Source organism: Rattus norvegicus, chromosome 1 (genome assembly GCF_021556685.1).
Source record: "Rattus norvegicus strain SHRSP/BbbUtx chromosome 1, alternate assembly SHRSP_T2T, whole genome shotgun sequence".
In the NCBI taxonomy this organism is placed as follows: domain Eukaryota; kingdom Metazoa; phylum Chordata; class Mammalia; order Rodentia; family Muridae; genus Rattus; species Rattus norvegicus.
The window spans coordinates 107,849,336-107,867,530 of NC_141534.1; the positions used below are offsets into that span (position 1 = coordinate 107,849,336).

General features: G+C 49.2%; 1 protein-coding gene across 10 annotated transcripts in view; it reads right to left on the minus strand.

The window, feature by feature from the left end:
• Nucleotides 1-18,195, minus strand: part of Abcc8 (ATP binding cassette subfamily C member 8) — an 80,986-nt gene that overhangs the window by 45,255 nt on the left and 17,536 nt on the right. For all 10 annotated transcript variants that reach the window (XR_015670095.1, XR_015670093.1, XR_015670137.1 and 7 more), the window contains exons 7-10: nt 7,475-7,639; nt 4,689-4,844; nt 1,451-1,585; nt 480-642 (exon numbers count right to left, since the gene is read on the minus strand). Coding sequence is in view for 6 of the 10 variants with exons in the window: in NM_001412033.1 (NP_001398962.1) it covers nt 480-642; nt 1,451-1,585; nt 4,689-4,844; nt 7,475-7,639 (619 nt within the window). In the remaining 4 variants the exon portion in view is untranslated. The remainder of the gene's footprint in view (nt 1-479; nt 643-1,450; nt 1,586-4,688; nt 4,845-7,474; nt 7,640-18,195) is intronic.

Genomic DNA, 18,195 nt, shown 5'->3' on the forward strand with positions numbered 1-18,195 from the left:
TCTATACATATGAGGGGGTTGTGCAGAGGAAAAGGCTAGCTTGGGCTTCTGCCTGTGCAGATGCCTCTGCATACCCCAGGGAGATGACAGCTTCCCTGGGGCAGTGGCAGGTCCTTCTGACCCTGATAACTTCATACTCGAAGGAACCAGAAAACCCTTGCTACCCTTGCTATACACGTGAATTACAAACACCGATTTCTGGGCTGGCAAGATGCCTCAGTGGTTAAGGGCATATGCAGCACTTGAAGGGGATCACAGTTCGGTCCCTACCAGCCACATCAGACAGGTCACAGCTGCCTGTAATTCCAGCTCTGGGGAGATCAACGCCACTGGTATTCAAAGGCATCCACACTCACGTGTGCATCCCCACACATAACTGATCTCTGGGAATCTGCCAACACAATCAAGGGGCCCCTGGGTTCTGTAACCTGCCCATCACCCGGGTCAGACACCCTAGGCTCGCAGGCAGGTGCACTCACTGGAGATGGAGGTGTAGACAGCGAAGGCCCTGAGGCTGGTCATTTCCTTCCTGCGTGTCTTCTCCACCCTGGAGCAGAAGATGTTCTCCCACGCATAGAGCTTGAGCAACTTGATGCCCCGGAGCATCTCATTGGTCTGCTTCAGCCTCTCATTGGAATATTCCTAGGGGTGGGAGTGGTGGTAGGAGTGTATTCAGAGTTAGAGGGGAGATGCTTGTGGCCCTAGCTTGGCTTAGAAGAAGCCACCAAATCCACATTCCCCACCATCTGCCCAGCTCCTGTCACCACAAGCATGTTCCTGGCCAGACTGTTAAGTTCATTTCACAGAAACTGAGGCCTGGACTGTGAGTGTGGGGAGGACTGTGAGTATGGGGAGGACTGAGGGTGAGGTGGACTGTGAGTGTGGGGAGAGAGGACTGTGAGTGTGGGGAGGACTGAGTGTGGGGAGGACTGTGAGTGTGGGGAGGACTGAGGGTGAGGTGGACTGTGAGTGTGGGGAGAGAGGACTGTGAGTGTGGGGAGGACTGTGAGTATGGGGAGGACTGAGGGTGAGGTGGACTGTGAGTGTGGGGAGAGAGGACTGTGAGTGTGGGGAGGACTGAGGGTGAGGTGGACTGTGAGTGTGGGGAGGACTGAGGGTGAGGTGGACTGTGAGTGTGGGGAGAGAGGACTGTGAGTGTGGGGAGGACTGTGAGTGTGGGGAGGACTGTGAGTGTGATGAGGGAGGACTGTGAGTGGGGGAGTGAGGACTGTGAGTGTGGGGAGGACTAAGTGTGGGGAGGGAGAACTGTATGTGAGGAGGACTGAGGTGTTGGGAGGACTTTGAGTGTGGGGAGGGAGGACTGTAAGTGTAGGGATGATTGTGAGTATAGGGAGGATTGTGAGTATGGGAGGAGGCTACTCAGGTGAGGACCAAGGAAGTAGATGTGGGGAATGGCAGAGACAGAACATGAATATCCTAAGACACTCACCAGGGTGCTCCGCTGTGCCTGGGACAGCTTGGTGGCCACAAAGTACTGTACAGGAGCCAGCAGAATGATGACAGCCGCTCCAATCAAGGCGCTGACCCCAAGGATGTAGTAGAGGAGGATCACGCCCACAATGATCTAGAAAAGGTGACAGGGATGAGCTCCTGCTGCCTTGCCAGAGGGCATCGGCAGTACCCTACCATCAGCTCCTCAGTGCCCGGGTAGGGCACAGGAGCAGGTGTGGGAGAGCAATATGTGGGCACACATGCAGCTGAGGCTCTGGCCTGGAACCAAGGGCGTCTACCAAAGCTAGCTGAAGGACTGACTTCCACTCTGAGTCTCCTCTTCTGAGGAGGGCCTGAGACCACACCATTTACTCTATATCTCATTTGCTGAAACTGACATCTCCCTTGAAATAAGCTGCCCAGGAATGAAGGGGCAAGGCTGTGGCATCCGTGCCAGGCAGAACCGCACAGGCACAGGGAAGGTGCTGCTACCTACTCACCTACCTACCTACCTACCCACCTACCTACCTACCCACCTACCTACCTACCTACCTACCTACCTACCTACCTACCTACCTACCTACCTACCTACCTACTTACCTTCCTACTTACCTACCTACCTACCTACCTACCCACCTACCTACCCACCTACCTACCTACCTACCTACCTACCTACCTACCTACCTTCCTACTTACCTACCTACCTACCTACCCACCCACCTACTTACCTACCTACCTACCTACCCACCTACCTACCTACCCACCTACCTACCCACCTACCTACCTACCTACCTACCCACCTACCTACCTACCCACCTACCTACCTACCCACCTACCTACCTACCTACCCACCTACCTACCTATCTACCTACTTACTCATTCATCCATCCATCCATCATCTCATATATCCCACAGTGGCCTTGAATAGACTGTGTAGCTGAAGACAGCCTTGAAGTTCTAATCCTCCTGCCTCCATCTGCAACACTAGGACTACGGTATGCCAGGCAAGCACTATACCAACTGAACTATATCGCTGCCCACCACCTTTAGTGCTACTGGGGATTGCACTCAGGGCTCAACACGCTAGGCAAATGTTCTACACTGACCTATACCATCCAGGCATGCTCTCCTGTACCTTTCCACTTGGCCCACTTAAAAATGTATTTTTTTTTTAAGAGATAAGGTCTCACTAAGTTATCTGTGTAGACATCAGGTGCTGAATCACTCTTTAGCTCAGGCTAGCCTTCTCCCATAATCCTCTTGGCTCAGTCTTCCAAGTAGCTGGGACCACAGGTCTAATTTCTGTTGTTGTTTTGAAAGAGTCTTGTGGCATAGCCCAGGTTTAGGTGGAACTCGACCATGTCCTGCTCAGTCCCAGGAATGCTGGGATTATGATGTAAACCACCATACCTGAGTCTGGCGTCTTTCAATTTTTATTGAGCCTGACAGGCTTTCTCTGAACCGAGAATCATTCTGATTTTAGCTTTATGCAAATGAATACTTATGAATATTCATGAGCAATGTAAATCTCTCTTGCTAGTCCCCAAAGCTCCTGGATGACACTTTTCCAAGCTGTTGCCAGAGACCCGCACCTTGAATGGCGTGGCTTTCTCTGGAAGTACAGACGTGCTGACCTCCTTGGTTGAAAGAAGAGAGAAAAGAAAGTCTGCCTAGCTTGGTCCTGCATTCTGCCAGCCTTGTGCCAATCTGGCACGAGGCTTCCTGCCTCAGTTCAAGAATAAAGGGGGCGGGGTTGGGGATTTAGCTCAGTGGTAGAGCGCGTGCCTCGCAAGCACAACGCCCTGGGTTTGGTCCCCAGCTCTGAAAAAAAAAAAAAGAAAAAAAAAGGGGGGGGCAGGACTCTACGATTTCTGTTCATCACAGAAAGCCTCCTTCATTAGTTGGTAACTGAGTGGTCGTGGAATGATCCCATCACCACGCCCCTCCCTCTGTTACCTGGCATTAAAAGCTGGCACAGTGGGCAGAGGGCCATGATAAAAGATGAACCGCCTACTTGATAGCTTCACCAGCTACCTTCCCTGAAGTCCTGCCAGGCACAACCCTTCGTTCTTACACGAGCTGTGCTCCAGTGGAGGCAACCAGGGGGTCCCTCAGCCATTGTGGTTGCGCCAGACTCTAAGAACCCTTCCAGGTACCCAGGGCCGTTTGCAGGGGCCTTCAGGTGCGCCCTCACCAACTCCCGGGCTGAGTCTGCAGCTCGGCTGTTCTGTAACGTGAGGCAGGTCCTTCTACCTTAGCCTCCCAAGCTTGGGGGTGTTCAAGTATACACTAACTAGTACGTTCCACCAAAATGCTACCTTAAAAATGTGTGATTTTTAAAAAAGCTTGCAAACCAGGAAGAGTGAATTTCAAGATCATATGTGAACTGCACTACCAGGCTGTCCCCAGAACCCCAACCAGGTGGCGTTTCCTTGTCATGAAGCTAAGATTACATCATTTGTGTGTTTTTGTGTGTGAGGTGGGGTGGGGGCTGGGGTGGCTAGGAACTAATCTAGGGCTCATGCATGCTAACCTGAGCTACATCCCAGCCCTCATTTCTTAGTAGGAACTCACACTAGTAACTTGTGTGTGCTGGTCAATTTTGTGAGCATGAAGGCGTCTCTGATGTGGTAAAAATGGACATCAGTTGGGTCTGGTGCTGTGCACTGATAGTCTTAAGCACTCAGGAGGCTGAGTCAGGAAATGACGTGAACTCAGGACCTTGGGGCTAGCCTGGGCAAAAGGACAAAATTCCGTTTCAAACAACTTCGACAACAGAATGGCTTTGAACTCGATCCGTAGCTGAGGATGACCCTGAATTTCTGATCCTCCTGCCTCTACAGCTGTCCCTGGTGGATGTGGTACTCGTGATGAATCCAGGTATCACACACACATTAAACAATAACGCTACCAACTGTGCTACGTTCCAAACCCCTACAATAACAGCTTTTAGTATCTACAAAACTGTTCTTTGTACGACTGTCCTACAGGTCACTTAGAGTGGGCTACATGTTTCAATGTCCTAGTGGCAGTACTTTCTTGACCACTGAGAGATGTCCGGATGGCCCGAAATGCATGAGGCACTGGGGAAACTGTAGTACGCTACACGGATAGACCCCGGAGGGTGGAAGACTCAGGCAAACACTCAGTGGACACAGTAGCTTCTGGTTTCGTGCCCCATTGCCTCCCCCAACGCCCTCCCCCGACAGGAGGTTCCCCCAGCACAGCTGTGATACCTGTACCGGCATAGCCCAGAGGTTTGGGCATAAGAAGAAAAACCACATGAGCTGGTTGGTGTCGATGGCCACCAGGTTGCAGATCTGCCCAGCAGTCATTTCCCCCATGGACAGGTTGGAAGTAGACAAGTGCATGATCTTATTGTAAATCTTGGTCTAGGAACGAGAGCAGAGAGCTTCGCGTCTGTCACCACTGCCATCTCTGTCACCACCCCACATCTGGAAGGGGCCGGATGTAGGCTCCTCTGACATCCCTGCTGAGCCCTAGCGCAGCACTGTAAGGGGCTCTGCCATTCTACCGTCACAATGATCTACGCCATGGATAATAAGCCAAGAGGCAGGAATCCAAGGCCGAAGCAGCAAGCTACTTCCCCGGCAAGTGTGACCTCTCCCTTGGGGACAAGACTTAATTGGCTCCTAAATCTTAAAAGCGGGTCTTCATATCTCCTTGTGTACTTGATTTACTGGGGACCGGGGCAGAGCACATTAAAGACCCAAGAATGAAGAATCGAGGAGCAGCTTGTTTTAGTGCTTCACCTCCACCCTGGGGCCAAGTCACTGAGTCTTGGAACAAAGCAAGGAGCCAGCCTCAGCAGCCCTGGAGTGAGATCCAGTCACGAGGGTCAGTTGGTCTGCACCATCCCTAAGAAACACAGCCACCCTGAAAATCTCCACAGGGTAACAACGGAGGGTAATGGCTGCCTGTGGGCTCAGACCTGTAAGCTTTATGTATTGACTGTTGGCACCCTCCAGAAAGAATGTCTTTTTGGCTGCATGCTCTGGAACAAGTTAGATTCAGCCTTGTCTTAAATGGCCACAGGGTGCTGGCTCTTGGACACGGTTGCTCCGCACTCTGCTGCAAAGCCTTTCATCCAGCCCTCTGTTAAGCTCCGCTTGCTTTTGTTTGTGGGTCAGGTTTTCTGAGAACGTGGGTGTCCTCTGTGTCTTTTCTGAGGTTTATGTACAGCAGGGGGAACGCTGGGAATAATGGTGATATTTTTGGACAAATTTATGCACTTTCAATGGACTTCCTGACTATGTGAAATTAAGCCTTAGAGGCTAACCAGCAACTTTCACTGAAATACAGGCATGAGTAACCTGTTAAATAAAGCGGCACTGGCAAACATGTGATGGTGGTGTTGTGTGTGTGTGTGTGTGTGTGTGTGTGTGAGAGAGAGGGGGGGTGGTGGGGGAGATTGCGTATGTATAATTTAGGAATTTTGCTTGGTAACTTACAGGTTTTCATCTACTAGAGCACATTTTCTGTAGGTAACTTTCTGGAAATCGAATGGAAAGTCTTTTAGGCCTACTTTTTTCCCATAATGGATGCTATCATTTCCTTCTTGTGGCACATGAATTAATCTCTCTGGTTAATGTAAAAGATTCAGTTTGATTAAAAAAAAAGCAACTACAGGCCGATATATTAAAAACCCATTTGAGGACGCTTTTAGCATAATTGGAAAACACTGGGCTGCTGTGTGATTTATGACACACACGTAGGAAGCAGATCTGATGACAAGACTACCCAACCACAAAATTGGTTGTGGTGGCACAAGCTTGCCTGTCATTGGGGGAGGGGGGCTTGGAGACAATGCTGGGGTGCACACACAGTTTACTTCTTCTTAGCTCTCCATCTTTCTTGAACCTGGGAGGGCCTTGGTTTATCATGGGCGCAATCACACCTGCTGATATCCTTGAGCAAATCCCGTGGAATTGTTCTCCATGGAAACCCACTGAAACTGGGCAGCATCATTCGCCCATCTACACCACTAATACAGGCTACCAGGAGGGCCAGAGCTGAGTCTGATATGGCCCCAGTTCAAGCTGAAACATCCTCTTCTCTTCAGCTCCTTCCCAGCATCAGCCTGTGCTCCTGACACTGCAGAATATTTTTGCAAAACAAAACAAAAAAAAAAAAACCCAAAAAAACTATATGTGGGGAAATAAAGCCCAACATCTCATCCTTCTACAGAATAGTTTTGATGGATGAGGCAGCATTGGGACTTTGTGCAACTTTGTGAGGCTCAACAGGGATGGCAAAATAGGCCCCACCCTCCTCTTTGCATGAGGAGAATGTCAATCGGGGGACATGTGGTCTCGGATGAGTGTGTGCTGCCGCGCCTCCCAGATGGGTGTGAAACACTGACACGCTTCTATGCCATGTGCTCTGTTCACATGTAGGGTTCTCCACGCAAGCCCCAAGCTCAAGTCCTCATGGAAGCCCTGGGGTATGGGACGGATCTCATCCATCCCAAGGGGTTTGCCGTCCTCCACAGGGCTCTGAGTCCTTTCCCACCAATCAGTTCTACAGAGCTTGGATCTATACGTCATGAATGCCTCATCAGGGACCCCAGATTTAAGAGCTCAAATGGACCTGAGATGTCTTGCTGATCTGCTGTGTGGATATGTTTGCACTGCTGCACCGAAACAGACTATCTGCTAGGCCTCTCCTGAATTAGGGTTGGATTCTGAGACCACAGTGTGTGCTCGGCAGGAGAGAACTCTGCAATTGACTGGTGATGCCTGACATTTTCGAGAGTGGGGAGGAACCGACCACTGAGCTGCTGATGTCTTGTGTCAGTCTAGTCAAAGGCAGAACCAGAGCTACCAATGCTTCCAAGTCCCAACCCCCACCTCAAGATACTTCCCACTTTCCACCACACTGCGATGGTTAGTTCTAAATATGGGGAAGAGCATCCATACCAAACTCATAACCGAACACTTCTGATCTACAGGAAGAGAAAAGCAGGCCTGCTTCGACAGTGAAAGGGTTGTGATCCCAGTACCTGGATTGCTCCTCTCAGGTTGATCCCAGTTTCAATGGCAACGTAGTACGAGGCTTGTAGAAAGGTCCTTTGCAGCAGGAGGGCAAGGAACAGAAGAACAGCCAAGACATAGGCATTGCCGAGGAACTCTTGGGATGAGACAAAGTAAACTCCAAGAAACTGTGTCTGTGGGACAGAGAAGAGCAATGGTGGCTGTTACTCCCAGGAGAGTGACTCTTGTCAAGCTGTTACAGCTGAATTTCTGCCTCCATGTTGGCAAAGCCTGTGCGATGCTTTGTAAATAAAAACCAGGAATGAGGGAGCTGGGATCAGTTGGTAAAGCACTTGCTGTGCAAGCGTGAGGATCTGAGTTCAATTCCTGGTGTACACATGAGAAAGCTGGGTGCAGCAGTGTGTGATCCAAGGGCTGGGGAGATGGGAGGGGAGAGTTCCCAGGGGTAGCTGGCCGTCCAGTAGCTGAATCAGTGAGCCCTATGTTCAGTGTGAAATCCTCTCTCAGAAAATAAGACAGAGTTGGTAGATGGATCAACCCCCCCCACACATACATGCACAGAGATACACACACACACCACACACACCACACACACACCACACATACACACACATACACACACACACACCACAACACACACACACACACACCAGACATACATACCACACACACCAGACACACACACACACACACACATACTAGACATTCACACCACACACACCCAGACACACACACCCAGACACACACACACAGACTTACACACACACACTTATACACACACAGACACACACAGACACGCAAACACATAGACATACACAGACACACACAGACACACACTCACACACACATACACAGACACACACACATAGACATACACAGACACGTGCACACACACACAGATACACACACACAGACACATACACATAGACATACACAGACACGTGTACACACACACATAGACATACACACACAGACACACACACTTACACACACACAGACACACACACACTTAAACACACACAGACACATACACATAGACATACACAGACACGTGCACACACACACAGACACACACACAGACACACACACAGACACATACACATAGACATACACAGACACGTGCACACACACACAGACACACACACAGACACACACACAGACACATACACATAGACATACACAGACACGTGTACACACACACAGATACACACACACAGACACATACACATAGACATACACAGACATGTGTACACACACACATAGACATACACACACACTTACACACACAGACACACACACACTTACACACACACAGACACATACACATAGACATACACAGACACGTGCACACACACACAGACACACACACAGACACATACACATAGACATACACAGACACATGTACACACACATAGACATACACACACACTTACACACACACAGACACACACACACTTACACACACACAGACACATACACATAGACATACACAGACACGTGCACACACACACAGACACACACACAGACACACACACAGACACATACACATAGACATACACAGACACATGTACACACACACATAGACATACACACACACTTACACACACAGACACACACACACTTACACACACACAGACACATACACATAGACATACACAGACACGTGTACACACACACAGATACACACACACAGACACATACACATAGACATACACAGACATGTGTACACACACATAGACATACACACACACTTACACACACACAGACACACACACACTTACACACACACAGACACATACACATAGACATACACAGACACGTGCACACACACACAGACACACACACAGACACATACACATAGACATACACAGACACATGTACACACACACATAGACATACACACACACTTACACACACACAGACACACACACACTTACACACACAGACACATACACATAGACATACACAGACACGTGCACACACACACAGACACACACACAGACACACACACAGACACATACACATAGACATACACAGACACGTGTACACACACACAGATACACACACACAGACACATACACATAGACATACACAGACATGTGTACACACACACATAGACATACACACACACTTACACACACAGACACACACACACTTACACACACACAGACACATACACATAGACATACACAGACACGTGCACACACACACAGACACACACACAGACACATACACATAGACATACACAGACACGTGTACACACACACATAGACATACACACACACTTACACACACACAGACACACACACTTACACACACAGACACACACACTTACACACACAGACACACACACACTTACACACACAGACACATACACATAGACATACACAGACACGTGCACACACACACAGACACACACACAGACACATACACATAGACATACACAGACATGTGTACACACACACATAGACATACACACACACTTACACACACACAGACACACACACACTTACACACACACAGACACATACACATAGACATACACAGACACGTGCACACACACACAGACACGCACACAGACACATACACATAGACATACACAGACACGTGTACACACACACACTTACACACACACACACACACACACACACACACACTCGACTGGACTGATGAATCCAACCACAGCCTCTACTTCCATCATCTTCCCACTTGAGGGACCAGAACGAGGCCCAGTCTTAACCCCGGGTAAGCGTGACTCTCAGCATCTCTTCCTGGACGCCCCTGGGAGTTTACTCTGAATGGAATAAGAATAAATAGAGCAGATACGGAGGAGCCCAAACAGAACAGTACCGCAAATGGCACGACGCGTTCTCTGCCTCAGACGGAACCAACAGTCAGCTGAGCAGTGACTTCTGGGCTGGGGGAGGGGAGGGACCTGGTGCGGACTGTTCCCGAGGGACATATGGGAACGAAGTGCTCACAGCAGCTGAGAAGAACACACGGGCAGCCCCAGACCCTCGGGCTCCCAGGACCTCCTTTTAAGTTTAAGTCACCCTCGTTGCACTCCAGATAATAATCGGGGAAAAACATCTTGCCTTTGTGCTAAAGATCTCAGGATGCGTCACATCTCTGTTTCCAAATTCAGCATCACTGGCTCCCAGGAAGGCTTTGAACTTGATGAGCCCCCACCCTCTAGCACAGCCACACCAATCTTCCCATGAAGACAGGGCTCTCACCTTTCTGACACCACCGTGGCAGGGGACATTTGGAAGGATGTGGGAGGTGCTACAGGGCAGACAGAGATGGGAACAAAATGAGAAGAAACCCAAGATCGTGACCTTGGTAGTGACCAGGCCAACTCAGGAAGGGCTCTCATGAGCCTTTTCCAAGAATCAAGAGTTCCCGGATCTTGGCTTAGGGGACATGGTGGGAGACCTTACTCTCTAGAGCAGTGACGCTCAACTTTCCCAACGCTGCGACCTTTAACACAGTTCCTCAGGTTGTAGTGACCTCCCCAACCATATATTTTTCCATTGCTACTTCATAGCTGTAACTTTGCTACTGTTACGAACTGCAAAGTAAGTATCTGATATATAGGATATCTGACTCGACACCCCCCCCCAGGGGTCTCAGCCCACGGGTTGAGAACAGGCGCTCTAGAGTAGCACGGGTGACTTGTGTGCCAGCCTTCACAGCTCATGGAACTGCCTGGTCCACAGGTCAAACATCTCTTGATTGTGGGCAGCAAGAAATAGGCACAGGGGGGCAAATGAGAGGTGCTCCGAGGAAGGTCCTGCTGGGGTCCAGAGCTGTGAGGCACATGATACTTGCCAAGCCACCAAAGAGAGGGGGTGGAAGGCTGGAGGGTAGGGACCGGTTAGAGGCAGCAGTGCCCAACCGCATGGGTGGAAAGGCTGAGAGATAAGACGTTAGAAAGCTTGGTGCTCTACTGTTTTGGCAGCCTGTGAGCGAGGTATTGTCTGGGTCTCTGCTTTACACATGAGGAAACAGTTTCATCGTGGTGAAGTGGCTAGCCTAAGGTTGTGTGCTAGTCAGAGACATGCGAACTCGGACTTCCATGATGCTAAAACGCCACCCCAGACCTGCTGCTGTCCAGATCTGATTTGGCCCTCCGACCTGGAGTCACACTCTGACGGGTGATTGTCAGGAACAGACGTGTAGCTTGTGGCAGATGGAAACGTGCCCACTTGGTTGGTGCTAGGTCAAAAAATTACAGGCACGGTGGATTCAGGGAAACCCAGTCCTGTCTAACACTCCATTTCCCAGCATCCTCCTAGAAACCTAGCTCCGGAGAAGCGAAAACGCTATTTTAAAGCCAAGCACAGTATGAATACCATTCTTACTCATGTAACCAAGGAATGGCCGCGCACACAAAGGTATCCGTTTCTGAATCACAGCATGGGGCGGGGTGCAAAAGCTGCACCATATTCGGCCACAGGGGCTGTTAGGGATGCTGGGATACTCATGGGAACATTATGTAGCCAAGATCCCTGCTCACCACGATGGGGAGCCATGACCTGCTCTGTTGGCACTGCACAACCAGGCTACGGCAAGGGCAGGGCAGCCAACGGAGCGCACATTCGGGCTGCACAGGGGACTCACCTCAATGCACTGGTCCACATTTGTACATTTTAAAATACAGTGACAGAGTCCCTCCTTCATAGCTAGATGATGAATCTTCAGCCCTCCTTCCCCCAGACACACACACACTCTAGGTCTAAAGATCACATTGCTGGGGATAAACAAACTTGTGCCCTATTAAAAATGGAAATCCCCAACCTCAAGCAGTATTACAGAGCAATAGTGATAAAAATTGCATGGTGTTAGTACAGAGAAAGGCAGGGAGATCAGTCAGTGGAGTAGAATTGAAGACCCAGAAATGAACCCACACACCTATGGTCACTTGATTTTTGACAGAGGAGCCAAAACCATCCAATGGAAAAAAGATAGCATTTTCAGCAAATGGTGCTGGTTCAACTGGAGGTCAACATGTAGAAGATTGCAGATCAATCCATGCTTATCACCCTGTACAAAGCTTAAGTCCAAGTGGATCAAGGACCTCCACATCAAACCAGATACACTCAAACTAATAGAAGAGAAAGTGGGGAAGGGCCTTGAACACATAAGCACAGGGGAAAATTTCCTGAACAGAACACCAATGGCTTAAGCTCTAAGATCAAGAATCGACAAACGGGACCTCATAAAATTACAAATCTCTGTAAAGCAAAGGACACTGTTATTAGGACAAAACCACAACCAACAGATTGGGAAAAGATCTTTATCAATCCTACATCTGATAGAGGACTAATATCCAATATATACAAGGAACTCAAGAAGTTAGACTCCAAAGAGCCAACTAACCCTATTAAAAATGGGGGACAGAGCTAAACAAAGAATTCTCAACTGAAGAATATCGAATGGCTGAGAAGCATCTAAAGAAATGTTCAACATCCTTAGTCATCAGGGAAATGCAAGTCAAAACAACTCTGAGATTCCACCTCACACCAGTCAGAATTGCTCAAATCAAAAACTCAGGTAACAGCAGATGCTGGTGAGGATGTGGAGAGAGAGGAACACTCCTCCATTGTTGGTGGGATTGCAAGCTGATACAACCACTCTGGAAATCAGTCTGGAGGTTCCTCAGAAAATTGGACATTGAACTGCCTGAGGATCCAGCTATACCTCTCTTGGGCATATATCCAAAAGATGCCCCAACATATAACAAAGACACATGCTCCACTATGTTCATAGCAACCTTATTTATAATAGCCAGAAGCTGGAAAGAACCCAGATGTCCTTCAACAGAGGAATGGATACAGAAAGTGTGGTACATCTACACAATGGAGTACTATTCAGCTATCAAAAACAATGACTTCATGAAATTCATAGGCAAATGGATGGAACTAGAAAATATCATCCTGAGTGAGGTAACCCAATCACAAAAGAATACACATGATATGCATTCACTGATAAGTGGATATTAGCCCCTAAGCTTGGAATATCCAAGATACAATCAACAGACCACATAAAGCTCAAGAAGTTGGAAGACCAAAGAGTGGATGCTTCAGTCCTTCTTAGGAGAGAGAACAAAATATTCACAGGAGAAATACAGAGACAGAGTGTGGAGCAGAGACTGAAGGAAAGGTCATTCAGAGATGGCCCCACTCGGGGATCCATCCCATGTACTGTCACCAAACCCAGACAATATTGTGGATGCCAAGAAGTGCATGCTGACAGGAGCCTGATATAGCTGTCTCTTTCTTGAGAGGCTCTGCCAGAGCCTGACAAATACAGAGGCATATGCTCGCAGCCAACCATTGGACTAAGAATGGGATCCCTAATGGAGGAGTTAGAGAAAGAACTGAAGGAGCTGAAGGGGTTTTCAACCCCATAGGAAGAACAACAACACCAACCAACCAGACTCCCCAGAGCTTCCAGGGACTAAATCACTACCCAAAAACTACACATGGAGGGACCCATGGCCCCAGCCACATGTGTAGCAGAGGATGTCATTATCGGATATCAATAAGAGGAGAGGCCCTTGGCCCTGGGAAGGCTCAATGTCCCCGTGTATGGGAAAACCAGGGTGGGGAGATGCGAGGGAGTGGGTAGGTGGGGGAACACTCTCATAGAGGCAGGGGGAGGGGGTAAGGGACAGGGGGACTCTAGAGGGGAAATCGGGAAAGGGGAAAGGAAAGAAATATGGAAATGCTGTCATTCCGTCTGCTACAGGGCTGTGGATAGATATATTTTCAATGCAGTTTTAAAGGGGTGGAGCCATGGGTACACAAGCCTGGGGCACCTCTGACATCCAGGCGGAGACAAGAAGATCACCCTTTGCTATGTAGTGAGTCCAGCCTGTGCAACACAAATCTCTGTCCCCAGAAACGCAAAAGGAAATAACTGGGTACCAGGCCAGGCAAGAGGCCTAAGAAGGAGGTCACAGTGCTGTCTAGCCAAGAGGAGAACAGCCTGCATCCTGGGAGGGGCGAAAGTCCCATGGCAGGAGAGAAGGGACCAGAACCACAGCTCCACCTTTGATGGAAGCTGAAAGCTTTGGAAGATCTTACGCCCTAGACTTTTGCTTTCACAAGCTCTAGGGGACGCTATTTGCAAGTTGATGCTTAATAAATACCCTTTTGAAAAACACAGTCAAATTTTAACTTATTTATTTTGTGCATGCACTGGTGCCACGGCATACATGTGAGGTCAGTAAGCGACTGGGGGGAGTTAGTTCTTTCCTGCAGCCATGTGTGTCCCAGGGATTAGATTTAGGCTACATGGCTTGTCGCCCATCATCTTTATTCACTAGCCACTTCTTTGACCCTAAATATTCTTTTAAATGAAACAGTACATGGCTCCCCATGCCCCATGCTGTCATTAACACCAGACTCATCACCTATCAGCTGTGGGGACTCTAGAGAAGCCCCTCACCCTCTCTGAGTCTCGACTTCCTCTTCTGTAAAACACTGGTTAAGGGTTTCTGCAGCAGAGGATCGTGGAACCATCTGTAAATGGCATCCCTTACATATTGGAAGTCAATGTGTGGTAATGGCTCTACTCAATGTTGGAGGCTGGACCCTAGGCACATCAGCTGGATACTCTGCCCTGGCTGGCCTTGAACTTGTGGTGAGCCTCCTGCTTCTGACTCCTGAGTGCATGTGGTAACAACTTCATTCTTCACTGAAGTATCATTTCCTACAGAGTGTGTGTGTGTGTGTGTGTGTGTGTGTGTGTGTGTGTGTGTGCATGTGGTGTAGTGTATATACTATGTGTGGTGTGTGTGTGTACAGTATATGTATGTGGTATGGTATGTGTGTGGTGTGTGTGTGGTATATAGTGTGTGTAGTATGTGTATGGTGTATAGTGTGTCTGTGGTGTGCAGTGTGTATGTGGTGTGTGTGAGATGGGTGTATGGTGTATATGTGTTGTGTGTGTGTGGTGTTTGTATGTAGTGTATGTGCATGCGTCTGTATGGTGCTGTGGCTTGAATCCAGAGCTTCATGTGTGCTAAGCAAACACTCTGCCATTGAGCTACAGCCCCACTCTACTTGGAAGGCTATCATGGTGGGAGCAGAGACCAGGGGTGTCTGAAACAACCAGGGAGGGCTTCCTGGAGAAGGAGACACAGAGCTGAAGCATGAAAGCAGCCACTTCAGGCACTTTGTGAACACTGTCACAAAGAGGCCGCTGACACACTGGCATCCCAACAGCACAGAAACAGCAAGACATTAATGATTATCGTGCCACCCAGAGTGAGAGCCACAAATAACCCAGTGAGGGGGGAGGGGGGAGAGGAAAAGTAGCAATAAGAATAGAAGCAGGGGTGTGGGAAGGAAAGAGAGGGAAAAGGGGAGCGGGAGAGAGAGGGGGAGAGGGGGAGGAGTGGGGAAGGGGAGGAAGAAGGGGAGGGGGAGAACAGGGGGAGGGGGAGAGGATATTACACACAGAACATCAGCCATTTTGCACAGTTTGTTCGGAAACACACACAAGCCCGCATGCTCTTCCCACTGTGGCCAGAAGGGTCGAAGCTTTGGCCTTGGATTCAACCTGGGCTTGTTGTCTTTTTTTGGCTCAGCTGACAGCCCAGAGTGGTGCTGCAGGTTTCGGATACCAGCCATTCCTTATGAATCCAATGCCGTTGCCCTCCAGCCAGATCAGTGGCATCCCTGGCAGGTGACAGATTGGAGAGGGGGTTGGGCGAGAGAGTGGGGCTGGAAAGAATTAGATCCTGGATAGAGCCCAGATTTCACAGGGAAGAGAGACAGTTGGGACAGGAGCTTCAGAGAGAGCATGGTTCCACGGGGCTACAGACTAATATGCAAATCGAGACCGCCCATCCTTCTAGGTGCCAAAGGCGCCCTCTCTGTTCCTTGCCAATTGTGTGTCCTAGAAGGGAAGAGAGGACAGACAGGACAGCTGCTGACGGAGTCAACAGTGGGCGCTGGCTCTGCAGCCTGAAGCAGGCTGGACATGGGCTGGGCTTCCTCGTGCCAGGCTGAAGCCCTGCAGCCTGGGGCTGGCGAGCGTCCTCCCTGCCCTATCCCTGTAGCCCAACCCAATAGCACCGGCTCTTGGATAGAACTGGGAGGCAAGGGGAGGGGCAAATGACTCCGCTGCACAACCTCTCCCCACATTTATGGGCTCTGATGCCCAAGAGAATTAGACGGCAGGAGGGAGCCTTGGGCTGGTGAGCCACAGAGTGTTCCAGAGCCAGGGCCTGTGTTTACTCTCAACTCTCGTTTCTATGTCGGAAATTTGCTGATTGTATTTGGGCTGCAGGGAACAACTATTAAATCTGATAATGCCTGCTGCCACTGAGGCAGAGCCATCTGTCCCATGGATCTGGGTGCCGATAAGAACATTCCAACAAGAAGGTAATAAACTGTAGCCAGCACAGGGTAAACACCAAGGGCTGAGACAGGGAGGTGAGGCTCAGGTGAAGGAACCTTCCTGGGGCTGCTCTCACCAGCTCTGGGGGTATTTTCTACTTAGGAGACTTTCCCGAGGGTTTGGGGAAACAGGAAGAAGACGGCTCCCCACTTTCCCCTAACGTGCAGAATGGAGAAGGTGAGGAATTTGGGGGGCAGTCTACAGTCAGACTAAAGCCGAGATGCTACTGTAGGAGGCAAAGAGATAATGTCTCCCTCTCTCCTTTGGGGGCCTGGTAAAGACCAGAAGAGGCCAATGAGATGACTCAGAAGGGAACACACATGGTAGAAGAGAACTGATTCCCACAAGTTGCCCCCTGACCCCAACATGCATGGTGTGAAACACACACACACACACACACACACACACACACACACACACACACACAGAGAGAGAGAGAGAGAGAGAGAGAGAGAGAGAGAGAGAGAGAGAGAGAGGAAAATATTTATAGCCAGAAAAGGCCCTCAAAGACATCCAAGGTTAAACAAGTAAAACAAACAAAATCAAACAAATGAACCAACAAACCAAGCTCCACACACATACAGGATGTATTGGCTAATCCAATTCACCCATCCAGGTCCTATTCAAAAGCCCTTCTTTTGGGGCATGGGATTTGTTTAAAGCCCAGGCTGGCTTTAAACTTGCCGACACTCTTCTGCCTCAGCTTCTTGAACGTTGGGCTTACAGGCAGGCGCCACCCCACCCTCGGGTGCCTCCTGGCAGTCATATTTTATTTAGATTTCCCCATCGCTGGATCTCACGACCCGTGGAGCCATATGGTTTGGTGTTAGTGTCATGGCTTGAGGCCCAGACTACAGACAGAGCAGGAGAGCTGGGCTCAAATTCTAACTGTTAGCTGCTGACTGAGAGACCTTGGGAAAGTTATTTAATCTGGCTCAGCATCGAGGTTTTCATCTGTAGATGGAAGTAAGAATATCTACAGCATGAATTATATGGCTTGGGAATTATATCTCAATGGACCCACTGCCTGCACCCCCTCCCCCTAATTACCCTTCCTAAAGGGTTCCTTTAGGGATTACACAAGGAAAAGGGAAATGGTGCCCACAACCAGATGTGTGTCCAGTGGTTGATAGATAGATGTTGTCGTTAATGATCCTGATCATAAAAATAAGTCTCTGTGACCACACGGTCCTGCCCAGGGCCAATGCACCTTGGGATCAATAAACATATTCTGGGCAAGTCAGACCTACAGACCTGGCCTGTCTAGGATTTCTAACAAGTGCTTGGCTGACTAATTATGTTTGGAGAAAACTAT